At 50.1% G+C, this 18424-nt stretch overlaps 1 protein-coding gene across 3 annotated transcripts in view; it reads right to left on the bottom strand.

Moving 5' to 3' along the window:
• MDC1 (mediator of DNA damage checkpoint 1) overlaps nt 1–18424 on the bottom strand; it is a 100318-nt gene that overhangs the window by 18677 nt on the left and 63217 nt on the right. For 2 of the 3 annotated variants that reach the window (XM_075323431.1, XM_075323432.1), the window contains exons 9-11: nt 5747–6502; nt 3673–3716; nt 1547–3469 (exon numbers count right to left, since the gene is read on the bottom strand). In XM_075323431.1, coding sequence (XP_075179546.1) covers nt 1547–3469; nt 3673–3716; nt 5747–6502 — 2723 coding nt within the window. The remainder of the gene's footprint in view (nt 1–1546; nt 3470–3672; nt 3717–5746; nt 6503–18424) is intronic. The other variant, XM_075323433.1, reaches the window with a different exon arrangement.

The following is an 18424-nucleotide window of genomic DNA, read 5'->3' as shown; positions in this document are numbered from 1 at the left end:
TACAAGCAGTGTATACAGCCCGTGCCTTGGCACCCTTGCGTTTTGTGGATGACATGTTGTTGTCTTCCCAGAGCAATATAGGGTATACAGCCAAGAAGCGACCGTACAGTGCAGTATATATCTATAGATATCTGGTACAGGAAAAAGTACACCAATACACACTGTGGCACAAGAGGGGCCAGCACTAAAGTGCTGCTTACCGCCCGTTAAACGCGGGTGTGTGGTCCAGAAATCCCTAGTCTTGGGTCTCCCAGAGCCTGTGTCCGTCCTCCAGCCAGAACTGCATGCAGGAATGGCTGCCGGCGTCCTGTGGAGGGGGGGGCGGGCCCTGGGCGTGCCAGACCAAAAGCGGGAAACCTGTGTCCCACTGTGCCAAGTGAGAGGGCTGGAGCATGTAAATAAGGCTCCAGCCCTCGGCGCTGAGTAAACGTACAGCGTCTCTCCCCTTCCCTGATTGACAGGGAGGGGGCGGGAACGAAGCGGAGCTAGGCCGCAAAAGCCGGGGACTAAATTTATAAGCGCCGCCGCCGTAAAAGCGCGGTCGGCGCTAAGTCCCCGGCGCACTACAAGTCCCAGCCGCACCGCCGCTCTAGTTCCCAGCACATGAAGTCACACAGCTAAGCTGCTGTGACTCAAACCCCAGCGTTACTGTCCCCGGCGCACTAACACACCCAGCAAGTCTGGTGTGTGCGTGCCCGCCTGAACGGGGACACAGAGTACCTGAAAGTTGCAGGGCCTTGTCCCTGAATGGTACACAGCTCCGTATCCATCAGGTTCACTGGGTCTGTGGATGGAGCCCGGCCTCAGGGCTTGGGGGCCGGTAAGATCCCACTTCCACAGAGCCCCTCAGGGGGATGGGGAAGGAAAGCAGCATGTGGGCTCCAGCCTCCGTACCCGCAATGGGTACCTCAACCTTACGAACCACAAGTGGGGTAAGAAGGGAGCATGCTGGGGGCCGTATATGGGCCCTCTTTTCTTCCATCCGACATAGTCAGCAGCTACTGCTGACTAAACAGTGGAGCTATGCGTGGATGTCTGACCTCCTTCGCACAAAGCAGAAAACTGGTGAGCCAGTGATCCCACTGGGGGTGTATAGCCAGAAGGGGAGGGGCCTTACACTTTTTGGTGTAATTGCTTTGTGTGGCCTCCGGAGGCAGTGCTATACACCCAATCGTCTGGGTCTCCCAATGGAGCGCCGAAGAAATATGAAGTGCTGTTACTCACTTGTCTTTGCTGCTCCAGCAACATTTCTCTACCATTGCTCTGCTCTTTGTTTTGCACCAGTGAAGTGACATCTAAAGCACATGTCACCACTGCAGCCAATCACTTAGCTCAGTTGCTCTGCCAATATAGACACCACGAGGCACTGAGCTCTGTGATAGGCTGCAGCATTCACTCGCACTATAGAGGTGACGTCACGGCTGCAGCTTGTAAACAAAGACTGAAGGTTACATCTTATTTTAACCCAACGCAAGCGATACGCAGAAACCCAGTCATCACAAGAGGTTTCTGCCCTATGAAAAGGCTTCCCAGTTAATAAAATTACCTTTACAGTCTGCACATTTTCTGATTCCGGAATGAGTTTTCTTGGCCTCCCTCTACGGCTTTTTGGCGTTTCTACCGTTCCTAACTCTGCTTGTTCTTCTTCGGTATCAGATTTCTTCCTCTTCCCTTCGTCTTCTTCTGCTATTGTTGCTTGTCCTCGCTTTCTTGAAGAAACTGGAGTAGAAATCTGAGGTATATCTTTTTTAGCAGCTCGTCTGCCTCTCCCAACTGCAGGCTGTGATTTCTCCTCATGCGGTGATACTTTGCCAATCTCCTCTGCGGTCTTATTCACTTCTAACTCTTCTTGTGACTCTCGGCTTTCATTAGACACCTTTGCTCGTGTCCTTGTTGATCTTTCAGGCTTGGGGTTGTCCTCAGTCTCTTTTGACTCACTCTTGTCATCTTTGAGATTTTTTCTAGTTTTTCGTGTGGTCTTTTTTTCAACTGTTTCCTCTTCACGAAAACTTTCAACTGTTTCATTAATCTTTGCCTCTTCCTTTGAATCCTTGCTAGTATTCTTGGGTCTTTTAGTTTGATCTTCTTGCAATGTCACAACTTCTTCCTTTGAGTGTCCCCTCGTTCTTCTGGAAGTGGTGGTTTCTTTTACAGTTTCTTCTTTCACCACCTTGACTTCCCCTCGATTTTCTTTTCTGGATCTTCTGGATATTTGAGAATCGTTGGTAGAGGTTTCCTGGGATTCCGCCTTTTCTTCAGTTTTCTGTTCTTCCTTCAGATTCCGCTTTTGCCTCGTTTGTTTAACTGCTGCTTGTTTTTCAATTTTAACTTCTTCTGGCTTTGTGGTGTCCTCCTTTGATTTATTTCTGGTGCTTTTCAGCGTTTTATTATTTGCTGACATATCTTCCTGGTTTTGTTTATTTTCTTTATTTTTTGGTTTAGTAGTTTTTACACTTGCACTCCTCCTGGTTCTCTTCTCACCCTCCTGAATGTTTTCCGGTTCCTCTTTAGTTTCTACTATCAAACGACTCCGTGTTCTTCTTGATTTTTCATTCCTAGAAAGTGTATCATCATCAGGTGGACAGACTTCTTCAACCTTCTTAATTTCAACTGGTATACTTGCTGTAGTGTCCTCATCTTTGTCCAATTCTGGAGGTTTAACACGAGATTGCCGAGTTGCTTTTCTTCCTTGACTTTCTTCTTGTGTTATCTTCTCTGATTGTTTGCTCTTGTTCTTCTCCTGAATTGTTACCGGATCATCTTTATTGTCATCTTGGTCTTTCTCTGCGATATCAATAGATTGTGCTTCATTCTTTAGCCTTGCAGCACCTAGTCTTTTGTTTCTTGCTGGCCTCTTTTTACTGACTTGATGCGATTCTGACTCCTTTTCAGCAGAATTATCGTTCGGCTCATTGATTTCAATAACAGGGGACAATGTAGATGACTCTGGGCATACGATTTCCTTGTTCTCCAAAGAAGCTTGATCACAGGCCTCTTTGGATGTCGTTAGTATCGCGATATCTTTGTTATCTTCTGTCGGACTTTCTATCTCCTCGGGAAGATTTACCGGTAGGATTTCTGTGGCGACACTCTCCTTAACTTCCTCAAATTTGGAAGTAGGTTGCTTGGGTTCCTCTTCATTAGTTACTTTTTTTGCACTCTTTCTAGATGCTGGCTTCCTACCACGCTGCTCATTCATTCCTGAAGATGATGGTTCATCCTCTGAGGAATTCTTAAGAGTTCCCCTTCGAGAAGTCGTTACGACAGGAACTTCTTCCTTTGCTGTGGTTTCGACCTGTGATTGCTCAGTTCTCCTCCCTCCCCTTCTTTTCACTCCTTTCTCGGCTTGCATCTCTTTTATCTCTGGTTCAGATGGTTGTGGTTCACGCTCTTCATCTGGTTTTTCTTTTTTGGAATCAGGGCCAGCGGAAGCTTTCTCTGGCTGCTCTTCCTTTTCTGGTGGAGTCTGCTGAACAATGACAGGAGGTGGTAAATGCTGAGTGCTATTTTACATACATGGAGAGAAATTCAAATTGCAACTAGGAAGCTTGTTTGAATATTTGGCAGCGATATAAAGTGCAATTTCACAATAAAGCAACTCTGTTTTACATGTAAAACTGGATAGAAGCGAGGAAACAGAGGAGATATATTTCCAAACTAGGGTTTACTCACCAGAACAAGGTTTTCAGGCTCAATTTTCTTACTTCTGCTCAGACCTGTGATGCATAAAACATTATTAAACACATTTAAAAATAAAATGGGATTTTATTTAAACAGTTGTTTATAGAAGAAAAATATACTGGGAAAAAAAATAATAAACAAATTACATTTTAAAAGAGGATTTATTACGCCTATGCAGCCTTGGGAAGAACCATTGTGATCTTCACATGACATTTTCCTCTTAAGCTAAAAATACTATAAAGTATTAAACATGATATATCACTTAAACATTGAAGGTGGAGCAGCAGTCCACACCTAAAATGCACAACACCCAATAGTGCGGTCACTCCTCCCATATGATGAAATAGAATTAAGAACAACAATTTATTTTAAGAGTCATTAAAAGAGGACATGACACTTTTATATGGGTAGTTAAAGCATAACCCCAATGAAAAATAAAAACCTTACTGCTTGGCCTTTTGTTCTGCGGCCTTCTCCATCCTAATTAATCAGATGCATGTCTGCCATGTCATTCTGAAGCTGCAGTTTGGTCACAGTCAATGAATCTGCTACAATCGAGTAACCCTCGACTCTGCTCTATCCTTCAAGCCGCACATCCAAGCTCTCTTCACCTCATGCCGACTACCACTCAAAAATATCTCCCGGATCCATGCCTTCCTTAACCAAGAATCAGCAAAAACATTAGTACATGCCCTCATCATCTCCCGCCTCGACTACTGCAACCTCCTGCTCTCTGGCCTCCCTTCCAACACTCTTGCACCCCTCCAATCTATCCTGAACTCTGCAGCCTGGTTAATCCACCTCTCCCCTCACTATTCCCCAGCCTCGCCACTCTGCCAATCCCTTCACTGGCTTTTCATTGCCCAAAGACTCCAGTTCAAAACATTAACCATGACCTACAAAGCCATCCACAACCTGTCTCCTCCCTACATCTCTGACCTAGTCTCCTGGTATCTACCTACAAGCAAACTCAGATCCTCACAAGATCTCCTTCTCTACTCTCTTATCTCCTCTTCCCACAATCGCGTACAAGATTTCTCCTGTGCCTCCCCCATACTCTGGAACGCTCTACCCCAGCATATCAGACTCTCTCCTACCGTGAAAAGCTTCAAGAGGAACCTGAAGAGCCACCTCTTCCGACAAGCCTACACCCTACAATAACCCTCAGTCCAGTACACCACTGCGCAACCAGCTCTGTCCTCACCTATTGTACCCTCACCCATTCCCTGTAGACTGAGCCCTCGCGGGCAGGGTCCTCTCTCCTCCTTTACCAGTCTGTTTTGTTCGGTTAATGATTGTTGTACTAGTTTTTATGTATACCCCTTTTCACTTGTAAAGCACCATGGAATTAATGGCGCTATAATAATAATCACAGGTCTGTACAATAATGCGCAGGGAGCTTGTATTTACTGGTTGTGTAAGGTTTGATGCACACTGCGTCTGTGCACTTGGCCTACACTATATATCGGGAGGCTTTCTTGATGTATAAAGGAAGGTTGCCCTAGGACCATTAAGACATAGGCTACAGCCTCTGCTTTCCTATACAGAGGGCTATTGCACAGACACGTGTACCATGCAGTTCCCCCCCTCCCCACAGTTTGAACTAATGGGAATGGATGACTCTGCCGAGGTCGGGCTTAAACGCCCTGAACACATGTTCCCTACAATGGCCACAAACACAGTGCGGACCTATCCTAAGATATTCCAAGTTCACTGTACCTACATCTGACATGAGCAGCGAGAAAATAAAGTGCAGCAGTGATTCACATCTAATACTGACGTACATGGAGCGTGCCTCCTACAAGAGAACGAAGCTACCAAACCGCACTGGGCACTGCAATTTACAAACCGCATTGAATGAATGTGTGCAAGCTTGACACCTCAGTATAGTGGGTGCATATTAGCATGGACTCTATACAAAATCATAAGCTGTGCCAATCTGTATGACACATTTCCATATATGTGGCCTTATATCAGACGTTTTATTGATAAATTTATAGGTATCGGAACGACCTGCAAATGTTCATGGTTCTTTGTTAACGTCAATCCAACCATGAACACTAACCTCTTCTTGAAGATGGTTTCTTGTTGCTCTCAGTAGATGTCTCTGGGGCTACGTCCTCCGTGTCTGTAACGCTTGGTTTTACCGGCTGCGTGTTTTCGTCTTCTGTTGCCCTGGGAGGGTGGCTATCACCATCCCCTGTAGTTTCTTCCGATAGACTGGTAACTTGTGCGGTACCGTTGTCTGAATCTGGGATATCGAGACTGTATGCCTGAGTGGCATCATTATCTGTGGCCGGTGTATTATCTTCTTGCGGCTGCTCAATCGTCTCTGACGGGACATCAGATTCCTTATTTTGGTCATCTGTTGGGGTAAGCGTCTGCTCTGGAGGTTTCTGTACTGCTGGACCTTCTTCTACATATGACTGTGTGGCTTCAAGTTCCAGTTTCAGTGATTGCTCATCAGCTTGGGCTGAATTTTCATTGCCTCCTGCCAAATCTTCAGATTTGCCTTCCTGCTGGATGCCTTTCACCCAGACTGAAGCTGGAACCTCTCTTTTAAGCTGCAGCCATGCACCAGTTTCCTCAGAAGGTCTTTCGGACAAGCACTGGGAGACTGGTTGTGTAGCATCCAGGGACATGGTTTCATGAGACAATTGTTGGACATCTTCCTCACCACTTGAAGACTGGATAGTTTCAGTTACACTTTGGACAGGTTCTGGAGTTGCTTGGACACTTGGTCCTACAGATTCTGCTTCGGTACAAAAAGGCTGAGTTTCAGCTATTGCGTCTTCATCAAATTCATCCTCAGATGTATTCACTGCCAAAGACAATAAAAGTCAACGTCAAACTTCATCTGTATAAACAAACACACGCAGAGAGAATCCATATAAAATATCAATGCATTGGTAGAATGCACCCGATGTCTTGCGTGGATTTTCTCCTCTATCTCAGATTGTTGTTGGGTCAGTCGGAACGCCGACACATTTCAGGATTGCATGATGTTGTCTCCATTTTGGAGGGAGGTCAGAGACCTAGTAACTCAAGTGTTGGAGGTGGCGATCCCATTAAATCCACTTACGTGTTTGCTAAATTTGTCTCCCAGGTTCATGGGAAAATACTCAGCCAGACTGCTTCTATATATTGTACCATCAACTTAGTGTCTTATTGCTTCACATTGGAAAAAAAACTGCTGCCCCCACAGATAAAAGGAAAGAGAAGGATCAAAGACAAGAAGAATGGAGGCTCTAACTGCATGCATAAAATATCAGCTTTACTTATTTAAAAGGGAATCTGTCACCAGATGTGTCCCCTATAAGCTGCAGCCAGCACCAGTAACTGTTAGATACTAAATTCCAGAATACAGTATATAAGAGCCCAGGCTGTTCTGTAGAATCATTGAAGGGAGGAGGGGATGGAAAACAAACCAGCACTGATGTCTGTAAAAAAGAGAATTTTGTTTACTTACCGTAAATTCTTTTTCTTATAGTTCCGACATGGGAGACCCAGACCATGGGTGTATAGCTTCTGCCTCCGGAGGACACACAAAGTACTACACTAAAAAGTGTAGCTCCTCCCTCTGAGCATATACACCCCCTGGATAACCAAATATAGCCAGTTTAGTGCAAAAGCTGAAGGAGAATAGCCACCCACAAGTAGAGATAGAGCAAAAACCGGAACAACCGGAGCCTCTGTCTACAACAACAGCCGGTGATAACACGCGGAACAAGAAACTGCCAACAGGCAACAGGGAGGGTGCTGGGTCTCCCATTACGGAACTATAAGAAGAAGGGAATTTTGTTTACTTACCATAAATTCCTTTTCTTCTAGCTCTAATTGGGAGACCCAGACAATTGGGTGTATAGCTACTGCCTCCGGAGGCCACACAAAGTATTACACTTAAAAGTGTAAGGCCCCTCCCCTTCTGCCTATACACCCCCCGTGGGATCACGGGCTCCTCAGTTTTAGTGCAAAAGCAAGAAGGAGGAAAGCCAATAAACTGGTTTAAGCAAATTCAATCCGAAGGAATATCGGAGAACTGAAACCATTCAACATGAACAACATGTGTATACAAAAAAACAGGGGCGGGTGCTGGGTCTCCCAATTAGAGCTAGAAGAAAAGGAATTTACGGTAAGTAAACAAAATTCCCTTCTTCTTTGTCGCTCTATTGGGAGACCCAGACAATTGGGATGTCCAAAAGCAATCCCTGGGTGGGTAAAATAATACCTCATGATAGGGCCGTAAAAACGGCCCTTTTCTACAGGTGGGCAATCGCCGCCTGAAGGACTTGTCTACCTAGGCTGGCGTCCGCCGAAGCATAGGTATGCACCTGATAATGCTTGGTAAAAGTGTGCAGACTCGACCAGGTAGCCGCCTGGCACACCTGCTGAGCCGTAGCCTGGTGCCGTAATGCCCAGGACGCACCCACGGCTCTGGTAGAATGGGCTTTCAGCCCTGAGGGAACCGGAAGCCCCGCAGAACGGTAGGCTTCAAGAATTGGTTCCTTGATCCACCGAGCCAAGGTTGACTTGGAAGCCTGCGACCCTTTACGCTGGCCAGCGACAAGGACAAAGAGTGCATCCGAGCGGCGCAGAGGTGCCGTGCGGGAAATGTAGATTCTGAGTGCTCTCACCAGATCCAACAAATGCAAATCCTTTTCACATTGATGAACTGGATGAGGACACAAAGAAGGTAAGGAGATATCCTGATTGAGATGAAAGGGGGATACCACCTTAGGGAGAAACTCCGGAATCGGGCGCAGAACCACCTTGTCCTGGTGAAACACCAGGAAGGGAGATTTGCATGACAGCGCTGCTAGCTCGGACACTCTCCGAAGAGACGTGACCGCTACTAGAAAGGCCACTTTCTGAGAAAGGCGAGACAGGGAAACATCCCTCATAGGCTCGAAAGGCGGCTTCTGGAGAGCAATTAGAACCCTGTTCAGATCCCAGGGCTCTAACGGCCGCTTGTAAGGAGGGACGATATGACAAACCCCTTGCAGGAACGTGCGTACCTGAGGAAGTCGTGCTAGGCGCTTCTGAAAAAATACAGACAGCGCAGAGACTTGTCCCTTAAGGGAGCCGAGCGACAGACCTTTTTCCAACCCGGATTGCAGGAAGGAAAGAAAAGTAGGCAATGCAAATGGCCAGGGAGAAACTTCCTGAGCAGAGCACCAAGCTAAGAATATCTTCCACGTCCTGTGGTAGATCTTGGCAGAGGTTAGTTTCCTAGCCTGTCTCATGGTGGCAATGACCTCTTGAGATAATCCTGAAGACGCTAGGACCCAGGACTCAATGGCCACACAGTCAGGCTCAGGGCCGCAGAATTCTGATGGAAAAACGGCCCTTGAGACAGCAAGTCTGGCCGGTCTGGTAGTGCCCACGGTTGTCCTACCGTGAGATGCCACAGATCCGGGTACCACGACCTCCTTGGCCAGTCTGGAGCGACGAGGATGGCGCGGCGGCAGTCGGACCTGATCTTGCGTAGCACTCTGGGCAACAGTGCCAGAGGTGGGAACACAAGGCAGCCGGAACTGCGACCAATCTTGAACTAAGGCGTCCGCCGCCAGAGCTCTGAGATCGTGAGACCGTACCATGAAGGCCGGGACCTTGTTGTTGTGCCGGGACGCCATTAGGTCGACGTCCGGCATCCCCCAGCGGCGACAAATTTCCTGAAACACGTCCGGGTGAAGAGACCATTCCCCTGCGTCCATACCCTGGCGACTGAGGAAGTCTGCTTCCCAGTTTTCTACGCCCGGGATGTGAACTGCGGATATGGTGGATGCCGTGTCTTCCACCCACGTCAGAATCCGCCGGACTTCCTGGAAGGCTTGCCGACTGCGTGTCCCTCCTTGGTGGTTGATGTATGCCACCGCTGTGGAGTTGTCCGACTGAATTCGGATCTGCTTGCCTTCCAGCCACTGCTGGAAGGCTTGTAGGGCAAGATACACTGCTCTGATTTCCAGAACATTGATCTGAAGGGTGGACTCTTGCTGAGTCCACGTACCTTGAGCCCTGTGGTGGAGAAAAACTGCTCCCCACCCTGATAGACTCGCGTCCGTTGTGACCACCGCCCAGGATGGGGGTAGGAAAGACTTTCCTATTGACAATGAGGTGGGAAGAAGCCACCACTGAAGAGAATCCTTGGCCGCCTGAGAAAGGGAGACGTTCCTGTCTAGGGACGTCGACTTCCCGTCCCATTGGCGGAGAATGTCCCATTGTAGTGGACGCAGATGAAACTGCGCGAAAGGGACTGCCTCCATTGCTGCTACCATCTTCCCCAAGAAGTGCATGAGGCGTCTCAAGGGGTGCGACTGGCCCTGAAGGAGAGATTGCACCCCTGTCTGTAGTGAACGCCGTTTGTCCAGCGGAAGCATCACTATCGCTGAGAGAGTATGAAACTCCATGCCAAGGTATGTTATCGATTGGGTCGGGGTCAGATTTGACTTTGAAAAGTTGATGATCCACCCGAAACTCTGGAGAGTCTCCAGCGCAACGTTCAGGCTGTGTTGGCATGCCTCTTGAGAGGGTGCCTTGACAAGTAGATCGTCCAAGTAAGGGATCACAGAGTGACCCTGAGAGTGCAGGACTGCTACTACTGCTGCCATGACCTTGGTGAAGACCCTTGGGGCTGTTGCCAAACCGAAAGGTAGGGCTACGAACTGAAGGTGTTCGTCTCCTATAGCGAAGCGTAGAAAACGCTGGTGCTGTGGAGCAATCGGCACGTGGAGATAAGCATCTTTGATGTCTATTGATGCTAGGAAATCTCCTTGAGACATTGAGGCGATGACGGAACGGAGGGATTCCATCCGGAACCGCCTGGTTTTCACATGCTTGTTGAGCAGTTTTAGGTCCAGAACAGGACGGAAAGACCCGTCCTTTTTTGGCACCACAAACAAATTGGAGTAAAAACCGTGACCTTGCTCCTGAAGAGGAACAGGGATCACCACTCCTTCTGCCTTTAAAGAGCACACCGCCTGCAGAAGAGCATCGGCTCGGTCGGGAGGCGGAGAAGTTCTGAAGAATCGAGTTGGAGGACGAGAACTGAACTCTATCCTGTACCCGTGAGACAGAATGTCTCTCACCCAACGGTCTTTGACCTGTGGCAGCCAAATGTCGCCAAAGCGGGAGAGCCTGCCACCGACCGAGGATGCGGAGAGAGGAGGCCGAAAGTCATGAGGAAGCCGCCTTGGTAGCGGTTCCTTCGGCTGCTTTCTTTGGGCGTGACTGAGCCCGCCAAGAATCTGAGCTCCTCTGATCCTTTTGAGTCCTTTTGGACGAGGAGAATTGGGACCTGCCCGAGCCTCGAAAGGACCGAAACCTCGACTGTCCCCTCCTCTGTTGGGGTTTATTTGGTCTGGGCTGAGGTAAGGATGAATCCTTACCCTTGGACTGTTTAATGATTTCATCCAATCTCTCACCAAACAGTCTGTCACCAGAAAATGGCAAACTGGTTAAGCACTTCTTGGAAGCAGAATCTGCCTTCCATTCCCTTAACCACAAGGCTCTGCGTAAAACCACGGAGTTGGCGGACGCCACTGCCGTACGGCTCGTAGAGTCCAGGACAGCATTAATAGTGTAAGACGCAAATGCAGACATTTGAGAGGTTAAGGACGCTACTTGCGGAACAGATGTACGTGTGACAGTTTCAATCTGCGCAAGACCAGCTGAAATAGCTTGGAGTGCCCATACAGCTGCGAATGCTGGAGCAAACGACGCGCCGATAGCTTCATAGATGGATTTCAACCAGAGCTCCATCTGTCTGTCAGTGGCATCTTTAAGTGAAGCCCCATCTTCCACTGCAACTATGGATCTAGCCGCAAGCCTGGAGATTGGGGGATCCACCTTTGGACACTGGGTCCAGCTCTTGACCACGTCAGGGGGAAAGGGATAACGTGTATCCTTAAGGCGTTTGGAGAAACGCTTATCTGGATAAGCGTGGTGTTTCTGGACTGCCTCTCTAAAGTCAGAGTGGTCCAGAAAAGTACTCAATTTACGCTTGGGATACCTGAAATGGAATTTCTCCTGCTGTGAAGCTGACTCCTCCACTGGAGGAGCTGGGGGAGAAATATCCAACATTTTATTGATGGACGCTATGAGATCATTCACTATTGCGTCCCCATCAGGTGTATCCAGATTAAGAGCGGTCTCAGGATCAGAATCCTGATCAGCTACCTCTGCCTCATCATACAGAGAGTCCTCCTGCTGAGACCCTGACCAGTGTGATGAAGTCGAGGGCCGCTCATAGCGAGCTCGCTTAGGCTGTCTGGGACTGTCGTCCGTGTCAGAGCCTTCACCCCGGGATGCATGGGACCCCCCCGGAGCACGGATTTGTTCCAAATGAGGGGGGCCAGGGAGCATTGAATCAACAGTGCCCATGGTCTGAGTTACCGGTCTGGACTGCAAAGTCTCAAGGATTTTAGTCATAGTCACCGACAATCTATCAGCAAAAACTGCAAACTCCGTCCCTGTCACCTGGACAGTGTTCACAGGTGGTTCTCCTTGGGCCACCTCTAGCAGAGGCCCCGGCTGAGCAAGTGCTACAGGGGCCGAACATTGCACACAATGGGGGTCAGTGGCACCTGCCGGTAGAACAGCCTTACATGCGGTACAGGTAGCATAGAAAGCCTGTGCCTTGGCCCCCTTGCTTTTTGCGGACGACATGCTGTTGTCTAGCAATCTAGGAGGGTATATAGCCAAGAATAGCGACCGTACAGTGCAATGTATAGCATACAAGCATAAAGTACAAATGAACACTTCGGCACTAGTGGGGTCAGCACCCGAGGTGCCGCTTACCGCCCGCTCAAAAGCGGGTGTGTGGTCGCCAGAATCCCGTGTCTGGGTCTCCCAGAGCTTGTCTCCCTTCTCCACTCAGACTGCAAACAGGAATGGCTGCCGGCGTCCTGTGAAGAGGGGCGGGCCGTGGGCGTGCCCCAGACAAAGTGCGGGAAACTGGCGTCCCACTGTGCCCAGTGAGGGGGGTTGGAGTATGCTAAGCAGACTCCAGCCCTCGGCGCTGACGTTCTGAACAGCGTCCCGCCCTTCCCCTGACTGGCAGGCCTGGGGGCGGGAACGAAACGGAACTAGGCCGCAAAAGCCGGGGACTCGATTTATAAGCGCGGCCGTCCTATAAGCACGGCCAGCGCGGAAGTCCCCGGCGCACCACAAGTCCCAGCCGCGCCGCAGTGTAAAAAACCGCCAGCAGCGGCCGGCGCGGCAGTTCCTAATACATAAACTCACTCAGCAAAGCTGCAGTGAGTAATAGCACAAGCGCGCCGCGCTGCTGCCCCCGGCGCACTAACACACCCAGCAATGCTGGTCTGTGTGTGCGCGATTTGTACGGGGACACAGAGTAGCTTAATGCAGCAGGGCCCTGTCCCTGACGATACTCAGCTCCATGTCCAGCAGATTCCCAGGGGCTGTGGACGGAGCACGGTCTTCTGTGCCTGGAGACCGATAGGATCCCACTTCACCCAGAGCCCTAAGGGGATGGGGAAGGAAAGCAGCATGTGGGCTCCAGCCTCCGTACCCGCAATGGGTACCTCAACCTTAACAAACACCGCCGACAAAGAAGGGAATTTTGTTACTTACCGTAAATTCCTTTTCTTCTAGCTCCTATTGGGAGACCCAGACGATTGGGTGTATAGTACTGCCTCCGGAGGCCACACAAAGCATTACACTAAAAAGTGTAAGGCCCCTCCCCTTCTGGCTATACACCCCCAGTGGGATCACTGGCTCACCAGTTTTAGTGCAAAAGCAAGAAGGAGGAAAGCCAATAACTGGTTTAAACAAATTCACTCCGAAGTAACATCGGAGAACTGAAAACCATTCAACATGAACAACATGTGTACCCGAAAAACCAACCAAAAATCCCGAAGGACAACAGGGCGGGTGCTGGGTCTCCCAATAGGAGCTAGAAGAAAAGGAATTTACGGTAAGTAACAAAATTCCCTTCTTCTTCGGCGCTCCATTGGGAGACCCAGACGATTGGGACGTCCAAAAGCTGTCCCTGGGTGGGTAAAGAAATACCTCATGTTAGAGCTGTAAAACAGCCCTACCCTACAAGGAGGCAACCGCCGCCTGCAGGACTCTTCTACCTAAGCTGGCATCCGCCTAAGCGTAGGTATGCACCTGACAATGCTTGGTGAAAGTGTGCAGACTCGACCAGGTAGCTGCCTGGCACACCTGCTGAGCCGTAGCCTGGTGCCGTAATGCCTAGGGCGCACCCACGGCTCTGGTAAAATGGGCTTTCAGCCCTGATGGAACCGGAAGCCCAGCAGAACAGTAGGCTTCAAGAATTGGTTCCTTGATCCATCGAGCCAGGGTGGATTTGGAAGCCTGCGACTCTTTACGCTGATTAGCGACAAGCACAGAGAGTGCATCCGAGCGGCGCAGAGGCGCCGTGCGGGAAATGTAGATTCTGAGTGCTCTCACCAGATCCAACAAATGCAAATCCATTTCATATCGATGAAATGGATGAGGCAAAAGGAAGGTAAGGAGATATCCTGATTGAGATGAAAGGGGGATACCACCTTAGGGAGAACTCCGGAATCGGGCGCAGCACTGCCTTGCCTTGGTGAAACACCAGGAAGGAAGCTTTTGGATGACAGCGCTGCTAGCTCGGACACTCTCCTAAGAGACGTGACCGCTACCAGCAAGGCCTCTTTCTGGGAAAGTCGAGAGAGTGAAACATCTCTCAGAGGCTCGAAGGGCGGCTTCTGGAGAGCAATTAGTACCCTGTTCAGATCCCATGGGTCCAACGGCCGTTTGTACAGAGGGACAATGTGACAAACCTCCTGCAGGAACGTGTGTACCTGAGGAAGTGGTGCTAGGCGCTTCTGAAGAATACAGATAGCGCTGAGACTTGTCCTTTGAGGGAGCCGAGTGACAACCTTTTTCCAAACCAGATTGCAGGAAGGAAGGAAAAGTAGGGAATGCAAATGGGCAGGGAGACACTCCCTGAGCAGAGCATTAAGAGAAGAATATCCTCCACATCCTGTGGTAGATCTTGGCAGACGTCGGTTTTCTAGTCTGTCTCATGGTGGCAATGACGTCCTGAGATAATCCTGAAGATGCTAGGATTCAGGACTCAAAGGCCATACCGTCAGGTTCAGGGCCGTAGAATTCAGATGGAAAAAACGGCCCTTGGGACAGTAAGTCTGGCCGGGCTGGTAGTGCCCACGGTTGGCAGACCGTGAGATGCCACAGATCCGGGGACTACGACCTCCTCGGCCAGTCTGTGGCGATGAGGATGGCGTGGCGGCAAACGGACCTGATGTTGCGTAGCCCTCTGGGCAGCAGTGTCAGAGGGGGAAACACATAGGTAGCTGGAACTGCGACCAAACCTGAACTAAGGCGTCTGCCGCCAGAGCTCTTTGATCGTGATACCGCGCCATGAAAATCGGAACCTTGTTGTTGTGCCGAGACGCTATTAGGTCGACGTTCAGCATCCCCCAGCGTTGACAGATTTCCTGAAAACCGTCCGGGTGAAGATACCCTTCCCCTGCGTCCATACCCTGGCAACTGAGGAAGTCTGCTTCCCAGTTTTCTGCGCCCGGGATGTGAACTGCGGATATGGTGGATGCTCTGTCTTCCACCCCCATCAGACTCCGCCGGACTTCCTGGGAGGCTTGCCGACTGCGTGTTCCGCCTTGGTGGTAGATGTACGCCACCGCTGTGGAGTTGTCCGACTGAATTCGGATGTGTGTGCTTTCCAGCCACGGCTGGAAGGCTTGCAGGGCAAGATACACTGCCCAGATTTCCAGCACATTGATTTGAAGGATGGACTCCTCTGAAGAGAGTCCTTGACCGTCTGAGAAGGGGGACGTTCCTTCCAGGGACGTCGACTTCCCATCCCATTGGCAAAGAATGCCACATTGGAGTGGACGCAGATGAAACTGCGCGAAAGTGACTGCCTCTGCATGAGTCGTGTTAAGGGGTGTGACTGGCCGTGAAGGAGAGACTGCACCCCCGTCTGTAGTGAACGTGTCCAGCGGAAGCTTCACTATCGCTGAGGGAGCGTGACACTCCATGCCCAGATATGTCAGCGATTGGGTCGGTGTCAGATTTAACCTTGAGAAGTTGATGATCCACCCGAAACTCTGGAGAGTCTCCAGCGCTACGCTCAGGCTGTGTTGGCATGCCTCTTGAGAGGGTGCCTTGACCAGTCGACCGTCCAAGGAAGGATCACCGAGTGACCCTGAGAGTGCAGGACTGCTCCCACTGCTGCCCTGAACTTGGTGAAAACCCGTAGGGCTGTCGCCAGACCGAAGGGCAGGGTTACGAACTGAAGATGCTCGTCTTCAATAACGAAACGTAGCAAACGTTGGTGCTCTGGAGCAATCGGCACGTAGAGATAAGCATCCTGTGTCTATTGATGCTAGGAAATCTCCTTGAGACATTGAGGCAATGACGGAGCGGAGGGATGCCATCCGGAACCGCCTGGCCTTCACGTGCTTGTTGAGCAGTTTTAGGTCCCCCACAATCAGATTGGAGGAAAAAACCGTGTCTTGTTCCTGAAGAGGAACAGGAATTACCACTCCTTCTGCCTGCAGAAGAGCATCGGCTCGGTGGGTAGGTGGGGAAGTTCTGAAGAATCGAGCCGGAGGCCGAGAACAGAACTCTATCCTGTACACGTGAGACACAATGTCTCTCACCCACCGGTCTGTGACCTGTGGCAGCTAAATGTCGCCAAGGCGAGAGAGTCTGCCACCAACCGCGGATGCGGAGAGAGAGAGCTTAAAGTCATGAGGAGACCGCCTTGGAAGCGGTTCCTCTGGCTGCCTTCCTTGGGCGTGATTGGGCCCGCCTGGAATCTGAGCCCCTCTGAGCCTTTTGAGCCCTTTTGGACTAGGACAATTTGGACCTGCCCGAGCCTGAGAAGGACCGAAACCTCGACTGTCTCTCTCGGACAGCATTAATAGGGTAAGTCGCAATGCAGACATTGCGAGGATAAGGACGCTACCTGCGGCACAGATGTACCTGTGCTCAAGACCAGCTGCGCAAGACCAGCTGACATAGCTTAGAGTGCCCATACGGCTGCGAATGCCGGAGCAACAGACACGCCGATAGCTTCATAGACAGATTTCAACCAGAGGTCCATCTGTCTGTCAATGGCATTTTTAAGTGAAGTCCCATCTCCACTGCAACTATGGATCTAGCCGCAAGCCTGGAGATTGGGGGATCCACCTTTGGACCCTGGGTCCAGCGCCTGACCACGTCAGGGGGAAAGGGATAACATGTATCCTTAATACATTTGGAGAAACGCTTATCTGGTAAGCGTGGTGATTCGGCACTGCTTCTCTGAAGTCAGCGTGGCCAGAAGAAGGGAATTTTGTTACTTACCGTAAATTCCTTTTCTTCTAGCTCCTATTGGGAGACCCAGACGATTGGGTGTATAGCACTGCCTCCGGAGGCCACACAAAGCAATTACACTAAAAAGTGTAAGGCCCCTCCCCTTCTGGCTATACACCCCCAGTGGGATCACTGGCTCACCAGTTTTAGTGCAAAAGCAAGAAGGAGGAAAGCCAATAACTGGTTTAAACAAATTCACTCCGAAGTAACGTCGGAGAACTGAAAACCATTCAACATGAACAACATGTGTACCCGAAAAACAACCAAAAATCCCGAAGGACAACAGGGCGGGTGCTGGGTCTCCCAATAGGAGCTAGAAGAAAAGGAATTTACGGTAAGTAAACAAAATTCCCTTCTTCTTCGGCGCTCCATTGGGAGACCCAGACGATTGGGACGTCCAAAAGCTGTCCCTGGGTGGGTAAAGAATACCTCATGTTAGAGCTGCAAAGACAGCCCTCCCCTACGGGGAGGCAACTGCCGCCTGCAGGACTCTTCTACCTAGGCTGGCGTCCGCCGAAGCATAGGTATGCACCTGATAATGTTTGGTGAAAGTGTGCAGACTCGACCAGGTAGCTGCCTGGCACACCTGTTGAGCCGTAGCCTGGTGTCGTAATGCCCAGGACGCACCCACGGCTCTGGTAGAATGGGCTTTCAGCCCTGATGGAACCGGAAGCCCAGCAGAACGGTAGGCTTCAAGAATTGGTTCTTTGATCCATCGAGCCAGGGTGGCCTTAGAAGCCTGCGACCCTTTGCGCTTACCAGCGACAAGGACAAAGAGTGCATCCGAACGGCGCAGGGGCGCCGTGCGGGAAATGTAGATTCTGAGTGCTCTCACCAGATCTAACAAATGTAAATCCTTCTCATACCGATGAACTGCATGAGGACAAAAAGAAGGCAAAGAGATATCCTGATTAAGATGAAAAGAGGATACCACCTTCGGGAGAAACTCCTGAATGGGACGCAGCACTACCTTGTCCTGGTGGAAGACCAGGAAGGGAGCCTTGGATGACAGCGCTGCTAGCTCAGACACTCTCCGAAGAGATGTGATCGCTACCAGAAAAGCCACTTTCTGTGATAGTCTAGAAAGTGAAACCTCCCTCAGAGGCTCGAAGGGCGGCTTCTGGAGGGCAACTAGTACCCTGTTCAGATCCCATGGATCTAACGGCCGCTTGTACGGGGGTACGATATGACAAACCCCCTGCAGGAACGTGCGTACCTTGGAAATTCGTGCTAGACGCTTCTGAAAAAAGACGGATAGCGCCGAGACTTGCCCTTTAAGGGAGCCGAGCGACAAACCTTTTTCTAACCCAGATTGCAGGAAAGAAAGAAATGTAGGCAATGCAAATGGCCAGGGAGACACTCCCTGAGCAGAGCACCAGGATAAGAATAT

This window comes from Anomaloglossus baeobatrachus, chromosome 9 (assembly GCF_048569485.1).
Source record: "Anomaloglossus baeobatrachus isolate aAnoBae1 chromosome 9, aAnoBae1.hap1, whole genome shotgun sequence".
In the NCBI taxonomy this organism is placed as follows: Eukaryota; Metazoa; Chordata; class Amphibia; order Anura; family Aromobatidae; genus Anomaloglossus; species Anomaloglossus baeobatrachus.
Note: the sequence above shows the minus strand (reverse complement) of the source record. Positions and strands in the feature narration are given on the sequence as shown.